Source organism: Acanthopagrus latus, chromosome 5 (genome assembly GCF_904848185.1).
Source record: "Acanthopagrus latus isolate v.2019 chromosome 5, fAcaLat1.1, whole genome shotgun sequence".
Classification (NCBI taxonomy): Eukaryota; Metazoa; Chordata; class Actinopteri; order Spariformes; family Sparidae; genus Acanthopagrus; species Acanthopagrus latus.
This window is the reverse complement of record NC_051043.1, coordinates 4910776-4930749: the sequence shown is the minus strand read 5'-3', so window position 1 is coordinate 4930749 and position 19974 is coordinate 4910776. Positions and strand designations below refer to the sequence as shown.

The 19974-nt window shown below is 41.3% G+C and overlaps 1 protein-coding gene across 1 annotated transcript in view; it reads left to right on the top strand.

Moving 5' to 3' along the window:
• Window positions 1-19974, top strand: part of si:dkeyp-14d3.1 (transmembrane protein 132C) — a 175555-nt gene that overhangs the window by 33592 nt on the left and 121989 nt on the right. The window contains exon 2 of the mRNA XM_037098900.1: window positions 8196-9084. Coding sequence (XP_036954795.1) covers window positions 8196-9084 — 889 coding nt within the window. The remainder of the gene's footprint in view (window positions 1-8195; window positions 9085-19974) is intronic.

The following is a 19974-nucleotide window of genomic DNA, read 5'->3' as shown; positions in this document are numbered from 1 at the left end:
CCAGGGGGCACGATGTGACACACTTGTTACCATTGTCGTTCATCTGCTTCTCTCTGTTGACGCTTTGTCGCTCTATTATTTTTTTTCCCTCCCATGCACTACTTGCATGTAAACGGCGCAGACAAGTCGACATTTTCACCTGATAATGGTGCTAGATGAACTGTCAAGAGATCCCCAGTTGTTCGAATTCTTCCTGAAGGGGACATGAATGACTTTGTCAAACAACATGACAATCCAACCAATGACTGTAGAGACATTTGCCTCAAAACTTTGTCAATATCGTGGTGGAGCAAGAAGAAAGTTCAGGGAATCACCTAAGTGAAAAGGATACATCATGTGGGAACAGTTAATGTCTGTACAAAACTTCATGACAACCCATTCAGTAGTTCTGCAGACATACAGAGCTTTCACAGTGCACATTCACCACATTTAATGAGGCGACCATCCTCTGGGTTTGTTGGATGCAACAATCATGGCGGTCTCATCAACGAGAGCTCCTGACAGCTGTTCCACGAGGAACACAGCCTCAGAGGTGTTTCCATTTAGAGAGCGAGAAAAAAAAGAAACACTTTTTATTAGAAATTGGAAACAATGAAAGAGATTCAAACATTTGAATTGTATCTGGCTCAGCATAATACTGGCTATGCTTTTACAGTTTAATGCCACACAATAGGGAAATTTAATTATACATGATGTGGATCATAAAATGTTTGCTGAAACAGACATTTTTCTCAGTTGAATTATCATTATTTCCCTTTGCCTTTGCACTTCTCTGCCAGCTGTAAGTTATGTGTACCCCCACACCTCCCACCCCCAACCACTTTTATTGAAGTAGTTTGAACAGCAAACGTGGTAATCTTATAAACACTACAAAACAACTTACAGTTATGACAACCAGCTAATTGTTGCTACCATCACATCGCTCATAAACTGAGAGTCATTTGGACTTAACAAAGATTGCCATGAGAGTTGTTCATAGATGTAATTAAGCTAGTGCACTTGACCAGTGTTGTGATAGGCACTTTACTTTTCTACTCGACTTTTGTTACTCAGCACAGCCCTGTTACATACACTGTACAGACCATAGACATGCAGCCGGCACATTTTTTTCAGGGTATTTGAAGACCATCAAGCTTAGTCCCAGAGACTGTGTGAAGCACCCTAACACAGTTCAATGCGTATAGAGATCTTTGAATTTTTAGAAGAGGCTAGCCAGTACCCCCTGACAGCCAAGCTTTTACTTGTTTACTTGTTTTAATCGTTTTAACAAACCTCTTTTAAAGATTCTGGTTAGACAGGAAACAAGCAAACCCCCAAACTGTCAAATTAATGGAAATGTGACTGACATAAGCAAACTAACTGTATTGTAACAACTGTATTGTTATTCCTAGCTGTTTCTTGTCTCTGTGCTATGCTAAACTAGCTGGCTGCTGGTTGTTGCTTTGTATTTACTGCAAAGACATGAGTCGTATCAATAATCCTCTCGTCAATAATCCTCTCGGTAGCGTATTGTGACAGTATCCTACAAACTGAGTGCGGCAGGGATTAAAAGAGGACTGCAGCCTATTTTGGTAGGCTAACCTTGAAGTTAGCATTGCCCTGGTTCCCTTGACAAAAAGCCAATGGGTTTTTTTCACTGATATTGGTTAGTTCAGAAAATAAGTGAAGATTAGCTAGCTTATCAGAAAAAGCTCTTTATTACCCTTTCATATTTCATTTAGCGAGACGATTTTCAACAGTTTCATGATTTCTTTCTGAAGATGCTAACTACAGTGTGGATGCATGACTTCAAGTGAAACTCATTTTGGCAAAAGTTTCACTTTAAACATTGCCGCCACTAATCTTTCTTCAAGTAAACTTGCTTTTTAAATGGATAAATCTAAAAGTTACATCATTTGAGTTATATGAGTAGATTTTGACATGATGACGACAAATGTCCTCCGACCTCAGTAGTCCCATTTAACCACTTGTTAGCAAATGCAGAGGTAAAAACCATGAATGGGGAATTTACTGACGTCTTTTATGGTGTTAAACAAAAAATGAAAATCTCTTACGCTTGTCAAAGGTGCCAAAGTAAATAAATTCTGTAGAGTTTTAAGTAGGGTCCTGTAATATAGGACACTTGTATGCGTCACTCAATCTACCTGAAAAGTTGTGACAATTACTCCCACATCTAGTTGCATCATGTCTGGTGTCTTCCAAAGATATGAAATTGGGTTTCAAAAGAGTGATTATATTAAACAGGAGAGCTTTGAGCAACATTCTCTCGGGCGCTCCTTCCATGTATGTGAGCTACATCCCTGCTGCACAGAAAAGTACTGGAGTTTATAATGTGGGTTCGTAATGTGTTTTCCAGTTTCCCCTCCCCAGAACAAAGGAGGGAGAGATATATCTTGAAATAGCTTTGTATGATTTATTAATTCAAATCCATAACACATTCTTGCTGATTCTGATTATGTTGGATCAGGGTTTGGAGATTTCCAGGCTTTATTTTTTGTGAGGTAGGATTATTTTCCAGTTTATGAATTCAGTGTCAGTTTTCAGGTGCCGGTGCTGAACAGTGTTTGCATTGCTGATGCTAGGTAACCCTGCTCTCCAATATTCAGGGGCACGCAGACACTGAAATACACTGAACAGTATACCTGGGTATAGGATTAAAGATGTCTAATCTTAATTATAAACAAAGCATGGATTAAAGACATGTTGGAGATTAAATGCAAACAGCATATAAACCAAACCACCATCAATTTAAACCTTGTTTATCAGAGTGTCCTCGTAATTATTATAACGACTGTATGTTCTACTTGTCACGATTTAACAGCTTAATGCAAACATACCTAGACCCTAATTTGTATTAGATTTCCCATTTTCTGTTTCATTTCCTCCTTTCCACTAGAATAGCCATCATTTTATGAAGAGAAGACTGTGCGATTCAATATTTGTGCAGAGGATGTGGCTCATGACTTTAAATGAAATTAAAGGAAGTCCTTTGATAGGTTTACATGGTAGTTTGGCAAATCTCTGTCTCTTAAAGGTCTTTTTCCTATGTTATTATTCAGGTGCATTGTTACTAGTATAACTCAGTTATTTAGTTTGGTTCGTGATTTTAATAGTTTGCTGATCATATTAGTCATGCACAGATTTCACAAACCATCCAATCTATTAAATTTTCATTATTTGAAACGTAACGAGTAATGGACCTTTTGGTCCATGTAGATAATAGATGTTTTGGACTTAATCCCCATTCTTACAGGGTGAGTAATACCTGGGGAACTCCGGTTATTTCTAGTAATTGTTTGGTGATCAAATTAGCCATGTCAGTAATTCTTTAAATCAAAATTCCACCGCATATTATCTACATTATTTAGCCAAAATTAGAGGTCATGTGATCCTGTGCAAGTCGGCCTGTCGGTGATTTGGGGTTGCATTTATTTTTATTCATCTGTTTTTTCTGCTGTCAGTCAACTGAACATGCATGAAATTTGACCATGGCTCATAATTTGTTAAAAAGCAGTCAACAGCGATGTGGTGAGACGTTACTATACCGACGTTACATGACAGAGAAGACAGAGGGGATTAGGAGCGAGTAAAAAACAGTCGGACACATCATTTTATGAGAAGTTCCTTAGAAAGTACCCCAAATTACCACAGTAATTACCTAAAATATATATTATTATAATAATATCCTGTCATTTGATAATTTCTTATCATTTCCAGGAAACTTCCTGCCAGTTTTCTCTTACCTTCTGCTGATCATGCCATTTTGATTTCCAGCTAGTTTCCGTCTAATTCTTCTCAGCAGGCCACGAAATTGAAGTGAGTTGTTGCAGCTCACAGCTGTCATTTTGTGCTGAAAAGTGATGGGAACACGGGCTCAGATGAGAAAAAGAACATTTTTAATTAGTCTTCAACATATGCAATTTTAGGCATTGAAGTGAGGGGATTGTATGAGGTTCCTGTAGGTAATTATGACAGGAAAACATTGCAGAATGGTACATCCAAATTAATTTGATTTCATTTGTTAACATATTTTGCTCAAGCTATTTTTATGTACATGTTTAACTAATAATGCTTTTAATAAGTGAAGTGGCCAAAAGTGGTCTTTTCAAAATGTGGTGGGTACCCAGCGTCCTCAGTATTATTGACACCCACGTTGCAGCTTAATTTTCCAACCTAATTTCCTGTTGAACTTCAGAAAGCAATTTTTTTTTTTTTTTTTTACCAAAGACAGCACCAGCTCTTTATTAACTCCTCAGTGGCAAATAGCAACTACATCATGTTAGGATAATTTTCAATAAATTTCAAATATGCTTCTTGTTAATTACCCCCTACTTACCATTCAGTTTGTGGACCTGTAAAACGAAGTGTTAACAAGTTTGCTTATCCTGTGAAAAAGCACCACATGAAACACAAATGTGGGGTGGTAATTTCTAAATCACATGAGATCCCCTGGTAATACTAGCCCAGCGGGAATAGTGCTGAAAGTGTAATTTCTCATTTCTAAACACTTGAAGTCCCTTCATACACCATGGTGAATATGTTTGATTAAAATCTGTAACTTAACACGCGCATCTTTCAAGGATTGAGCAATGATCTCTGCACTTTTACCTCTTTTGTGTATAAGCAGTGTGAGCACATTCTAATCATTTATGTAAGCTGTGAGGAAAATAAATCCCTGACACAGAGAGTGCTCAGACCTGTGGAGAGAGCACTTTGCCTTCACTTTCCTTCAGTTAGGCAAGGCTAGTTTATTTATTTAGCACCATACAGACACAAGGCTTGTCAATGTGCTTTGCAGGGGCATACATTGAAAATTAGATATTCAGAACATTTAAGAATTTACTTTAAAAGACAATGCAAACGCAAAGTAAAGGAAATAATTATCAGCAGATTCAATACAAATTGCTCAGATGTGAGTGAGAGTGACATCACATCTCAGCGACTAGGGGATGAGTTTGCTCCTGAGTGTACTATCAAGCCCTCCGTTTGTCAGCCGCGCACTACCACATATAGAACAATGGCAGAACAAAGCTGCCGCTTGTTCAGGAAAAACACAAATTGCTCTGCGGTGCTCTTCTGCTCAGAAGTCTGTGTTCTTCTGTGGAGCCACGTGTTCACTCAAAAGGAGCTGACTGATGCCTTAAAGGAGGACCGGTGCTGCTCCCGTGTTGTGGATAGCGGGCCATCTGCACCCTTGTAACCCACAGTGGGACAGCAGCACTGAGGTCAAGAGGAGCAGCATGAATCACACATCCCAGTCTGATTTGTAAACTGTCGAGACATCGATTTACAGCGCTGATCAAAGGAAAGAAATCCTCCTGGCAGCCAGCATGAAGATGGGAGTCTGCTGAGGGAGTGTAATCACACAGCAGATTGCTCTTGAGAAGAAGGTCAAAGCCTACTCTTATTGTGATTAAAACCTTTTCTTCATGTGGGCAGCGCTGCTCCTCAACCAGTGGGACGACAGGTGAAAATAAATGAGTCCGCACTGTGAACCGATTCTTTAGCGTTACAGGGTATAATTGCGCGGCGTGGTGTGGCGGGCTTAATTGTAATTATGATTTTCAAAATGATTTGATAAGCAGCCATACCAGTTTTGTCAGTATATCTGATCATGATTGATACCCTCTCTTTCATGTTAGAACTAGGGATGTCCCGATCAGGTTTATCGGAGTCCTTTAATATTTAGTATCTACTGATACCGAGTCCTGATCCGATACTTAGCCTTAACTCATATTTTCCTGGATAAAACATACTTGCATCCAAGCTGTTCCTTAATAGTATTTTTTAATTTTTTATTTTGTTGAAACAAAGTATATACTGTACTTTCTTATGGCTCTCAATGCATATGCGATTCCACGTTCCTTGTGTTAGTAGGTGAATCTGTGACGCTGCACTGTGACAGCAGATCCTTGTGTACAGCCAGCTGACGTGTTTGAGACGCAGCCCACGCTTGGTACCTCCATATCGTCCACCGCTTTTTACATATTCCTTACATTGTCACGTAAAATGATGTGGGCGTTGCTTGTCTATTTCACACGTGTTCAGCATCTCCTAGATTGCCTGTTTTACATGCTCTGCTGTATAAGACCCATGAAACTAGTGCGCATACCGGCACGTTGTAACTTGAAAGTGGAGTCAATGTAATGCAATGCTGAGATGGTAGGGCATACCGGGGATTCAAAAACTCCAGATGATGAAGAAAACCCTGATCCGACCACAGAGATGAGCTGGTTATCCAGAGCGACTGATTTAATTCCCTTCTCTGTAATATTTTATCGTACCAAATGAGTAGTATTAAATGGTCGTAAAGAAACGGTCGTACTGCAGATGTTACGTGTCGCTGCTGAATTATTTCCACACTGCAGTATCCACGGGTTTGCCAGAGTAACGTTACACGGGTGCCTGTGTTCTGCCACACATTGTGATCTGACATTAAAAAATAAAATCAGCATTATGTCCACATTCAAAATTGCCGATCCACGATCAGTGGACAATATCAGCCCCAATCCCGATCCTGCAGTTCGAATCAGGACATCCCTAGTTAGAACCTTTACGGAACATACACATTAACACTGAGAAATTCAGAATGGGGTGATAGTTTGGTGCCACAGGAGAGGAATATGTAAGGTAGAGCTGGAGGTTCATTTTAAAAGTATTAATTAACCACAAAGTACACCACTTCCAAGTAGTTAATTATAAAAGTTTCCTTTGACATTGACAGGATATTATATCTAAGAAAATTCTTGAATTGCTGTTAATGATTTTCCTGCTGGTTGCAGTTTGGGACTCATATGTGACCGCCTGTGGAGGAGCTTAATGAACAATGTGCAGCAGCAAAACACTGCATGTTTGACTTTGTCTACTCACTTTTTAGTCCACTGATTTATACGTGCTGTCTGGCTTCAGTCTCCTCTGTACTCGCTGTGATCCAGTCTTCTAAAAAGTTTGATTTTCTTTTTTGGTCCACGGTTGTTCCTGACCCCTCATTTGTGCTGGCAGCACAGAAGTGGGGGAAGGCAACCCAGTTGCCGTCGGTTGAAGTTGATATGAGAATTACAGATCATGGGTGTATGTGCGTTACAAAGATGATTCTTAGAACCTGCCCATGCAAGTACTCTGCTAGAAATGACTGTAAGAAATGAGACCCCAGTTCTAATTTGATAGCTTAGTGTGAGTACTGAAAACAAAAAGATATCATGTGCAAAACAACACTTACTTACATCTCCTATTTTTTGAATATTGAAATGTTTTTTCTGCAAAAGCTTGTTTTAATTCATCAAAAGAAGCAAATGTTATTTATTGCTAAATGCCGTATAAACACATGCATACACACAAGATCATTGTCCATATTAAATCCCTGATCTAAGAAGAGTGAAACAGAATATGAAAGAACCAGGCATTCAGTGGTAACTCTGCAAGCAAAACTCTGACTATTATTGCATCCTATTGGGTTTGGTGATCTGATGAACCGCACATTTTCAAGATTTCATACTTGCTTTGGCTCAGTGTTCAAAGCAGAGTTTCACTGTGCAAAAAAAACTTAACACAAACTGATGTCCTCTCATTGTAGCCTCAGGTGAAGCAAACCAGGGCTGTACCCATTTTCAGCTACTTGTAGTCTTGATGTAGGGTGTGGGACATATTAATCCCTGCATGGTCTCAATACCCAGACTGATGACATTTTACACTTGTCCAGCAGTTAAAAATCCTGAAATATGACATGCATTCCACTGAAATAGCAGGAAATGAGAGAGCTGGAACCAGTCAAAACACATAATTATCAGTATTTTTGATCGATTTTTTTAATTGTTTCATCACTAGCACTAGACAGTGTACAAATTCATTCACAGTAATCATTCCAGACACCTGGCTCTTCTCTTTGCCTTGTTTTGTTCTGTTACAATGTAATTACAGAGTACAAACATCATTTTCACCAGTTAATGTCGTTTTCCAAGAACACTTAATGCTCTGAGTGAGTCAGAGATTGTTAATGTCAGAAAAAAAACACATGGAACATCTATTATGAAAAGGAACACAATGCTATCAGTGGGTTTGATTAACCCACCAGAGTAAAACGAGGGAAAAATTGGTTGTTTTTGAACAGGTTCAAATAGCTGTCAGTCGCTGACTGTTTTCTGTGTGTGTAAGAGTTTTTGGACTTGCCCTGACTGTTTTTCGCTTCTGTCTTGCAGTAGCCGACTGTCGAGTCTTGGAGGGACTGCAGAGATATTCCTCCATCTCCACGTACCTGCCTGTCAACTACCAGGTGCTCAATGCTGAACTGGCGTTTTTCCTGAAGGAGGCCAACCAGGACTTCATGAGGAACTCTAGCCTGATGTCGCGGACTGAGCCCTTCTTCATCTACCAGGCCAGAAGCTTGCCCTCGGTGAACGCCAGCTATGGACCTCTCTCTCTGGAGCAGCCTGTCCCTTTAGAGCTCTTGCAGAGCCCTGGGATGTTTCCAGCCTCCTCAGTTTTTACCTTCAACTGGAAGGTTCAGACCTTTATCATGAACACCAGGATTCACCTGGCCAAGCCCAGAGTCCAGGTGCTGTTCTATGTCGCAGGCCGAGACTGGGATGACTACAGCGCCATCGACAAGCTGCCCTGCGTCCATATGTTTGCTTTCCATGAGACGCAGGAGGTGCGTGGCTCCTGTCAGCTGAAGGGGGAGCTGGGCTTGTGCGTGGCTGAGCTGGAGCCTTTGGGCAGCTGGTTCAGCCCGCCCAGTGTCGTGCCAGGGCGCCAGAGGAACCTGGAAGTGTCCGAGGGCACGCCGGTGGAGCTCTACTACATGCTGCAGTCCACACAGGCGGGGGAGTGCCACTCAGACGAGGCCAGGAAGGACAGCTTCATCCGCTCAAGCCAGGAAGGGCTGTTTGGTTCCTACACCTCCACACCACTGAGGAGGATCGGTGGCGTGAGGCTGTACCAGAACCCCACTCCGCCACCCCTCGCTGAACACAGGCTGGATAATAACTTTATGGTCATGGTTCCAGCAGTGCCCATGAGTCAGAGGGAAACCGTCTCTGCTTTCATCACTGTGTCAGCCTACTCTCCCGTGGAGATGTTTACTCTCAGGTAGGAATGTTTTCCTTTTGTTCTTCTATGAAGTGTCTGGCTGCACACTCTCTGCCAGACGCTGACTGGAGTTCTGCAGCCAGACTCTGTTGACTTCTCTGCATTTACTTTAGTCTTTTTATTCTGCAAAAATTTAGGCACCAATATCGTAAGCAAGATTTTTTGAAAAAAAATAAAAAAATAAAAAAATAAGAATATATATACACACACACATACATATACACATGTATATACATATGCATATAAATATATACATAAAAGTCAAATAACTGAGCAAGAATAAAATTATGGTTTGATTGCAGCTCAGAAACAACTCCTGTCAACCAAGGTAAACAGACTGTAGGTCAAAATAGGGGTGTTAGTGTAGTGACCTTTGTCAGCAGTTTGTATAACAAATGGCAGCAAGTCTGCAAAAAAGCACTCAAAAAGCACCCATCCAGGGACGAATAACCATCCATAAAAACATTAATGTATAAATGATTTTTGGTTTTTATCGGATAAATTTGCTTAATTATGTGATTTATGTCAATCGGGAGTTCTGTTTTTGATACATGAGCTTCAGGTTTTCAGAATGGTGTGGATAGTTTGTGTGGATACAAAGAGGAAAACTGTAATCATCATAATCAGTCCAAACATTTCCTCCAGACTGAAATGGCCTTATCCTGTGAAGCTGTTGATAGCCACTAATTACAGTGAATACATGAGACAAAATGATTTAGATAACTAACATGCAATTCAAATGAGGATGTCGTTAATTAAAATGCATGTCCATTAGTGTACTGACCAAAGCCGATCTTAATCACGCTGGTTTAGAACATTTATAAACCCTCGGAGACATCGAGGGGTCAGGATAATTTGTCAACCTATTAATAAGAAGAACAAGCTGTGTGCTGAATACGAGGGTTTATTCCACTGAGGCACGGTAACGCAGAAGCAATTTTAAAAAGAAAAGTATACACTTTTATATAAATGCCTTTCCACTCTTATTTTTGTTTACTAATGAAGATCATTTACCCAGCTACACAGTGGGTGCTTTGGGCTCAGAATAAGAGCCAAGGTAAACAAGTTCACAATAGCTGTGAAGTCTTAACAAGCCAAACAAATCCTCCAGACTTACGTCCTTCTTGGGTTTCATTTAATTACCGAATAGTTGTCCTGAAGTGATAAGGCAAGTTTTTGTTTTTCCAAATTGAGAAACTCTGAAAGATTCCTTTCATCAGTCAGATGAACAAGCCCGGCTGGCCACAGAGGCAAAGCCTGCGGTGTTTTTATTTGGCAGCGGTGTGTGTGGCAGGCGCAGGTTGGCCATCTGAGAGCGACTGATATGGAAAGGCCTCTGTGTGGTCCTAGGTGATAAGACTGTCCTCATACATGCATTTGTTAGGACGCTTAATCACCAGAGCGAGAAGACTTTGATCTCTATATTCACAACATCATTATCATCTGTGTTCGACACACTTCTGTGTCGGCCATTGTCGGATGTGTAGCCCTGTATGCCGGATGAGCTCATGATACTGTGAAATCTGTCAAACAGATCCTGTGCTTTAGATTTGAATGTTTATTAGATTTCTGGCTTTGCACATTTAATAGCACAAAACAAGGCAGAGTCCTTCATTTTCCATTTCTTGGTTCTCTTCACTGTTCAGCATGTGCAGTGACAAAAAAACACATCTGTATGAAATCCCCACTTTCACTTTTTTCTTTCCACTCTCCCAAACTCAGTTTTCACCTGCCTGTGATCCATTATGCTGAAAGGCTCATGCATAATTTCACAAAATTTTAATAGCCAATCATCCAGCCATTTTATTGCTTTGTGGATGCCCAGCATGGTGTGCATTATTGGGTTATTCCTATCTTGACATGCTACTTTTAATTTGATGGACTCTAATGTGATTTGACCTCCCCTGTGTTAATGGGCTGTGTCACTCAGAAACGGAAAAGTTTGACTTATTTCACTGGAGTTTACTTTGCTCTAATTCAGAAGGATTTTGGTGTGGAGCGTTTAATAGTTTGTAATTTTAGTCATTATCATGATTCATTCTGGCATCCTATCTCCTCTCCAATTGATCTTCCATGGAGAAAAATGATTTAGGTGTGCAGTTACAGAGAAAAATGCCCGAGCGATGGTAGAAAAAATATGCTATTGTAGACATATGCCACACAGTTGCTTCCTATCCAAGCCAGATTTCACTACATAATACGACACACAATTAATGCATCAGTGCATTTCATCTTCCACATGGATAGACAAACTATACTCTACATTATACAAGATATAAATCAACAAATATGCCAAAGCAGGGCATGACAGTAACGGTTGCCTAGGGCAAGTAAACTCAGTCCTAATCAGGTTAGTCAAAAATAAATGTGATGTCTAATATAACATCATCTGAAAATAAATCGGCCCTGTATTGGTGAGGTAAATTCTTCCAGCTGAGCAGTTTGGACTGGTGAGAAAAATCTGAATCTACCAGTGCTGGACAAATCTTCATCTGGACAAAATATGCTGTTTTGTCCAGATGATGATCACTCTGGTGCTGCCAATACAACTTTGAACTTTGGTGTCCTTTGTGTAAAGTAAATCCAACACTCTACGTTTCTGTGTCAAGAACAGTTTGTGTCGCTGTTTGCCATCAGCTAGCTGTCCATGCTTTGGAACAGCTAAAACTGGTAGAAAAACACACAGCACTGCACAAAAGGAAAACAATGGTTTCAGAGGCAACTCTTTTCTACCGCCTTGTCTCGGTGTGATCAGCCACATAGATTGTCTTGCTGAGGCAGACTTCACCTTTGCCTCACTGTTGATCATTCAACACAGTGTAACTGACGCTTGCACAAAAATGACTACCAAAATGCCTTTGGGCAGATTGAAACACAGATAACTTAAAAAGTAGTTTTTTAGAAACATACTTCAATATTAACAAAACAATTCTGACTAGTTTTACTAGAGCATGTGCATTCTGTAGATATGATATGAATAATGACTATGTTAAAGACAGTACATGAACATAATCAAATTGTTAAATGATACAACATTTATTTAATCTCAACATTTCTGCCTCTCCTGACTGCACGTCACTGATTGTGTGCATGGTTCATAGTGTTACGTTTACATTTTTAAAGATGTATCACCATCGTCTGCATGCCATGAATACCAAGGTAAAATTTAGAGGGCACCTGATAATATCAGGTGCTTTGGAACAGAAATGTGAGTATGGGTTTTTATTTTTATTTGATTTCAGCTATTTCTCTCTTGAATGTGCTGAATTTCTGAAAGAGTGTTGTCCTGTTACCTTGAGTTATGATTAACGACTTAATGAAAAACCATATGTCCTTGGAAGCCTTAACAATTATAATGAACATGTTTGTGAAAATATGAGGGTCAGTTTGTGGTAGCATGAGCTTTTTAATGTTTTTCACTTTTTAATTAAAAATCTTCTCTATTTAGCATCAATAGAGGCTGTTTTAGAAAAAGAAAACATTTTAAACATCCTCCTGAGTTATGTCTTCATATTTTCTGCTATCATATGTTCCAAAGATTCCATGTTCCCAGGGTTCTATATTCCTAGGGTCCTATGTTCCAAGGATCCTGTGTTCATTCCAAGGGGACTGTGCTCCCAGGGTCTTATGGTGCAAGCAGCCTATGTCCCAAGGGTCAGACGATGGGAAAAAAAAAAAAGAAAAGACAAGAAAAGAAGGAAGAGTGGGGAGTTTGAACGGTGGCTTTGTGTGTGATCTGGTACCTTTGGGTGGAGAGCTGGTCTAACTTTAGGCTCCTCTCAGGGTTGCAAAGTCAATGTCTTGCTCTCTCTTTTCTTTTGAAGAGGGAAAGTGAGCTGAGGGCACCGAGTGCGGTATAGCTGGTCTGAGGATGCGACACAGTTGCAGGTGCAGCCAGCGTCCTCTCTCATTATATTCCTTTTCTTCCACTTCCACGTTAGATTAAAGTTTTTCCATCGGGAGAGGGTACTGCGTCCGGTACAGCTGGTCTGGAGAAGCGTCAAGTCGCAGGCACGGCCAGCGTCCTCCCCCCTGGGTTGCTTTCGAATTACACTAAGCACGTTAAAAAAAAATAAATAAATAAATAAGAGAGCAACGCAAGGTTGCTGTCTGCTGTCTCTCCCCCTACATTCATTCAGATATCAGGAAGATGAGGTCATTGAAGAGAGAAAGGGCTAGTACTTAGCTGTTGCTATCAAAAACACTGGGGGCACTTCCGGGTCACGTGATGGTGACGTAATAGCTGTGGCAAGCTGGGAGGGCCCGCTGTGCTTTAGCTGTGGGAGGAAAATCCCTATAGAAGACTCACATGATGTTTGTGTTTGGGGGAGGACCATGCACAGGCAGCAAGGGAAAAGCCTACTGAGTTGTTTCTGCATGACAGCAAGACAAAGGGAGGCACGTTACAGGTTGTTTAAAACAAGCACACCTACTCTAGGGCTGCAGTCTGCCAAGTGGTCTAGGCTGGTGGCCGCAACAGTGGGGGCGAGGGCTGGCACGGATGCTGCACACACCCCCATTACTGTTTGCTCAATAGGGGGTGTGCGGTCTGTGACTGAACCCCGCCCAATCGGAGCTGGGCTCTCACATGAAGCAGCTGTCATGGATCTCAATCCCCCCTGCCCCCCGATACATGTGTTTTTCATAGATCAACAGGTAGGGGAGGAGGAGTTTGACGAGAAGTGGTCACCTCGTCTGCAGGGCCTTATCAGCAGGGCTGCGGCTGCCTTGAGGGTGGACAAGCCACCTGACCAAGGACCTGCCCGATCGTGCTTTGATGACGAGATGGGAGGGTTTCAACCTCTAGACATGGGGCTGACAAGCTCCTGCAGAGTGCTCGAGCCCCATCAACAAGGGCGGCATACTCCTGTTACTGTTTGTGTCACTAACCAGATCGACGCAGTGACATGTTCGGCCCCAGAGGTGCTTAGGTACCTACAGGAGCTCCTGGAGGCTGGGAAGTCACCATCGACCCTGAGGGATGTGAAGGCAGCCATCAAGGCCTCTCGTGTGGGTGAGGCTAAGCTGTCTGTGGATGACAGTGTTCTTTTATCACAGTTCCTGAAGGGTGCGCAGAAGCTTGTGCACCGCAGCAGTAGGCCAGCCAGCCCAACATGGGACCTCGGTCGGGTTCTGTCTGCCTTGGAGCAGGGGCCCTTTGAGCCCCTGGAATCTGTGAGTCTTCAGTGGATGTCGCTCAAAGTGGCATTCCTCTTGGCAATAACATCAGCCAAGAGGGTGGGGGATCTGCAGGCTCTCCCCGTACATAAGAGTCGCTGTCGACTGCCAGACAATATGGGAGTCGTCCTGCGTCAATATCCGGTGTTCCTACCGAAAGTGTTCACCGACTTTCACCTGAATCAGTCGATGGAGCTGCACTCCCTTAGGCCCTCCCAGGAGGCAGGCAAGGGTCAGGAGGAGTCAACGTTATGTCCGTTCAGGGCACCGAAGATCCATATTCAGCACACAGCAGCATTCAGGAAAACAGATCAGCTGTTCATCTGTTTCGGGCCCCAGTGCCTGGGTGAACCAGTGTCTAAGGCTAGGCTGTCTCATTGGGTCATGGAGGCAATTCAACAGGCATACAGAGAAACAGGCAAACCAGTGCCAGTGGGGGTAAAAGTGCACTCCACGAGGGGTGTGGCCCCACCCTCACAAGAGGTATGTGCGTCTGCAATGTGGTCGACTCCAACCACGTTCACATGGTTTTATTGTTTGAATGTGGCTGCCAGTACCTCCTTCGGTGAACGCGTGCTGAGGGCCACTTCAAAATAGATGTTAAACTCATCATGCCCCTGTGCTGGTTGGACCGGCCAGGGTGATGTCCCGAGTCTTTGTCAGTGGTCTAGCAGGGTGCTGACCATCTGAGTGGCCTCTTCCTCACGCCCAGCCCTTGCTTCTTGCTGGGCTTGTTTTGCTAAGGTTGTGTTGTGGCGGTGTCGCTGACCCCTTCCTGTGTTGGGTGTATATTTGTATAGTTCTTGGGTGATTTGCGCACACTGTGTTTTTTGTTTGTTTGTGCACCCGGTGGTGGTGACGTGTCATTCGAAAATACCAGAGGGAGTTGCTATAGGAGCGGCATATGTTCTGTCTCCTTGGTACCCTCATGGTGTGTATTACAGAGTCCCATAAAATATATTCTATGTGTAACGGAGAGAGAGATATTTTCATAAGAAAGAGAACACTGGGTTACATGGTAACCCTGGTTCTCTGAGTATAGAGAACTGGTCCTGAGCAGCTGGGTCTATTTATAGAAGGCGCAAGGGAAGCCACAATAGGTGTGGTGTGTCTTAAATGATCATTCACATCAGCTGCCAGGATGTCAGCAATCCCATAACATATATTCTATATGTAATGGAGAGATATAATATGTACCAGGGTTACCCTGTAACCCAATGTCCTCTATGCCTTAGTGTTTTTATGTTTCAAGGATCCTATGTTCCAAAGATTCTTTGTCCTGGGACCACATGTTCAGGGTCCCATGTTTTCCAGTTCAATATTCTGTAGATATAACACACAATAACCCTTCGATTGTGTTTGGGTCATCGTAAACTAAACTGGGGAACACAGGACCCTGGGTACATGGAAATTACCCTAAATAAACTGATATTATTAATGTGATCACTGGGAAACAGGTTTGACCTCAGCTAAACATGTGTCTAGACAAAACCCCATACTGTGACATTACAGTCATCTACTGATAACTTTAATTAGATTTTCTGTGTAATGCATTAATGCTATGTCATTACACCGTCAACCAGTTAATTAAATCAGGATATTTCATGATAATTTATGACGATTTACTGAATATACTTGGGGTATATAGCATCTTTTGATGTTTCAAAGTGTCAAAGGATATTATCAAAGCATTAATCATTGTGAACAAAGCTTGATTAGGCAAGATTAACTCTTTGATTGGAGCCTGTTCCTTTGCTGTATTCCTTTGCTGTACATTGATATTTCTCTGCTTTGTTGTGCCGGATGAGAAACAGTATCACATCACAGTCTACTGTGGAGTGGTTTTATAGTGAACAGGAGTAATGCTCTCAAAGACATTTCTGCACACCAGCAGATTCTGCTCTATTGGAGGGGAGTCGAATGAAGGAAAATACACTGAAAAGGCACTTAGGACTTTAAGGCTTTTAATTTAATATGTATGTAATGTAAAAGCTGGACTCATTATCATGATATTTTTGTGGTATCACTGTGCAAACAATTTAGATTGTTAAATGTTAATTTCTTGTTATCCCTCTGTATTCGATAGTTGATATGCAAATCAAATGAAATGAAGGAAATATTGGAAAGGATTTTCCTCCTGCTGTCTCCTGTGGGATAAAGAAAAAAAACCTGGAGCACAAAAGAAAATTGTTCTTTTTTCTGTTTTGGTGCAGTGCTTTCTTACAGCATGAGTCACTGCACAGTGAGGGTCGTTTCACGTGCATTGTCCTCCCTGCTCATGCTCAGCCACCAGTTAAACAATAGATCGGTTGAACATTTTGTGCGAGCAGATATTCTCCCTAACATTCAGTACTGTATTTCTGATGTCTTTGCATGTATAGATTACTTCCACTACAAAAAAAAAGTTTCCTGGTGTAGTGACATAGTGACAAAGCAGCACACACCGACACACCACTTTTAGGGGTTGGAGGCCTGTTTTGAAAAATGGGGTGGGGGGGGGGGAGGGGGGCTGATCTTTATGCATGCTTTGTGTGATTGCTAAGCTGTACCTGGTGTTACGATGTGAAAGCCTCCCCCAATTAGGCAATGCACTTCTTTAACATTGTCAGACATAATGAAATTCTTCCAGTGTGTAACAAATTGGCTTGTATCATTTAGTGTGGGTTTGTATAAGATGAAGTGTGAAGTTCCAAGAATATATTGATTTGTCCAAGCATTGAGAAAAACTGCAAAATAAATAACTAGATAAATAGCTAAGATAAAAACACAAAGGCAGAATAGATGCAGCAGAATTAGACATAATGTCAATTTTATTCCACACTTACAAATCCTGGCACCTACATTACCCACAATGCATTTTGACTTTTGACTGTTTGGTTGGACTTGCGGGATGTGTGTTTTATGGAGGACTGAGATTCAGTTCCTTTTTTTTAGCCCCAACCAGTGCTGACTCAAGTGACATAACTTGAGGTTCTTGATTTCGTGTAGCTCTCCCTGACAAACGTAATAGACCTGTAAACATAATTTGATATGTAAAAGTGTACATCCATTTTAACATCAAACCGAAAAAGTCACTGGAGTTGTTTTCTCTATTGTTAGACAACCACCACAGCAAATGAAAAACTGCAGTGTAACTCACACCATGACTTCCTTCCATACTTCCTGATGTCCAGCTGTTTGCGGACATTTTGATGCAGAAATATATATTATATGTCTAAATGTTTCCCCTTGACTCAGACAAAAGCTGCAACTGCAACAGTGTTGCGAGTTGTTTTTCTATTGATGAATTAAGATCGCCACTATGAATACAGAGCAGCTAATGAATACATCTTTTTTTTTTTATTTCCACTTAATGAATGAACTGTGCACAGATGAGCACTCTTTGGCAGGAACATTGCTATGATCGGTGCGTAAGATCAGATATTGTTGTGTATAAGATCAGTCTGTAACATTGAAAGCCAGCCATGGTTTTGTCATCATGTTTAATTTTGCCTCTCTGATTCAAAGTACGTGATGTATGATGCTGAACTTGATTCATATTTTAGTTTTTTTTTCATCCTCTCTTCAGCCAAAGGAAAATATACCATTGAAATCTTCTCCCCCATTGATGTTTGTACAATCTGGTGAGAAAAACACTGAAAACCTTTGATGGATACAGTAAATATATAGAATTTCAATATAGAAATATGGAATTTACTGATCAGGTTATATTATCAGTGATTTACTTTAAGTGCATCAAATCTCCAACTGCTGGGTGCCATTTGCCTCTGCCCTGAAAAGGAACTGAAATGGCAAAGATTGGAATAAAATTGGTTGCAATGACACAAAATTCAGTGTTGACATCAGTGCGGAGGTAATAACTGTTATTGCTGTGGTTATACTTTCATCTGCGTTTCATACGTGTGTGTTTGTGTGTGGTAAAAGGACGCGGAAGGGTGTGTGTGAGATGTGTGGCAGGTGTGTGCCAGTTGCAGGTGTGTTTCATGCACGTGCCTCTCTGTGTGTTTCAGCTGACATGTTTGCCAACTCAATAAACACCGCTGGTCGTCCGCATGCAGGTTGTTTAATCGTTTGTCTCCCGTGGAGAACATTCTACCAAACATTTGTTTGCAAACAGATTTTCAATAAAACTGTCAGCCCTCTGCAATCACATCGCGTATGCATGTGTGTCTGTGTTTGTACGGTAGTGTTTGTGTGTTTACAGAAGTGTTTGTGCTGGTGTGCCGACACGTCTGAGCACCGTGCTCCGCTCACGCTGAAAACAAAAAAGTACTGTACTGCTGTGGTGGAATCAATTTGCCTCGTCTTTAAAAGCTGGTGCATCAGTGAACAAATGATCTTCCATTACGCTTCATTATGTTTTTTCCTGGACAATAGGGACTAATATATGCAAGAAGCAATGGTCTGAAATATCACCAGGGGAGAGGGAGCATAGACAAGTTTCTAATGATTTTTCTGAAATTCGAGGCACAGCTTCATTCTGCAGTTACTTGTACAGTTTGAGGCATAGTGTGACTCACAAGTTTTTTGCCATCAGACATATTTAGCTTCCCTGACCTTTATTACAGTATTGATATATTTGCATTACCTGCATGCAGTTCTAGAGAGAATTAAAGCCTCAACTAATAATTGTTTTCATTATCAAGGACAGGTGATGAAAGATTTTTAAGCACATCTTAGTACAATAGTCACACACCATATTTTTCTTAAAAAAGGTTATGTGTTGCTGTAATCACTCCTCTGTATCTGCACTGTGGCGTGATTCCACAGCAGCACAACTACACTGAAAGAAATGGAAGACTAAATTCACATTCCTTTTTTGTGTTAGTGTTAAATACCGTCTTTGTGTTTCCCCACACAGTGTTTTCCTGTTAAGATGAGGAATATGTCCTGGTGGCTGTTTACAGGACCCAACATCAGCAATAAACCTTGACATGATTGCCATGATAAAAATTAATTTGTCTCACTCTGTTAAGCCTCATATTTGCTTTGTGTTACTACCACAATGCATTCTGTGGATTTTGTCCCCATTTTTTTTTTTTTTAAGAGCAGCCACTCTATGAAAGCATTACATAACAACGGTCTCTCATTTCCAATTGCTTGGCCAGCCTGACTCTTATTTGTCCATTTAATTTTCCTGTGACCAGACATTAGCCTGGAGCAGCTTTAATACCGAGCTGTATTAGCATGGCTCTTATTCTGACTTTCTTTCAGCCCGGGGCGATCTCGCTGGTTAGGTTGGATGGTTAAATGATGCCGTGATCAGTGATCATCTCAAAGTCCACTGCTCCTAATCCAAAACATCCGCTTTCCTCTCCAATGCTGATGGAAGTTTTTCTCCAGAGGTAATTTGTGTTTCAGCAATAAAGCTGAAAAATATTACAGTTGAAAAAGCAAAAAGGGTTGCTCAGTTTTAACTTATCAGTGGTTTTGCCGAAACATACTTGGCTATTAGCCTTTTTTTGGCCACTGGGTTAGTGGAAGTTGTACCTCTTTGTAGATTATTACCAAATTTTTGTTCAATTTACACATTTACATTATCTTCTAGTTCTACACTCTCCAAACATATCCTCTGGCCTATAGGCCGACAGCAGTAAGCATGCTGTTTTAGCTTCCGGCTTGTAGCTGCAGACCACTGGAGTCCCACTGAAACTAATTCTTCATAGAAACAAATGAATAACTGCTCAGGGTCAGAAATGGATGATAACATAA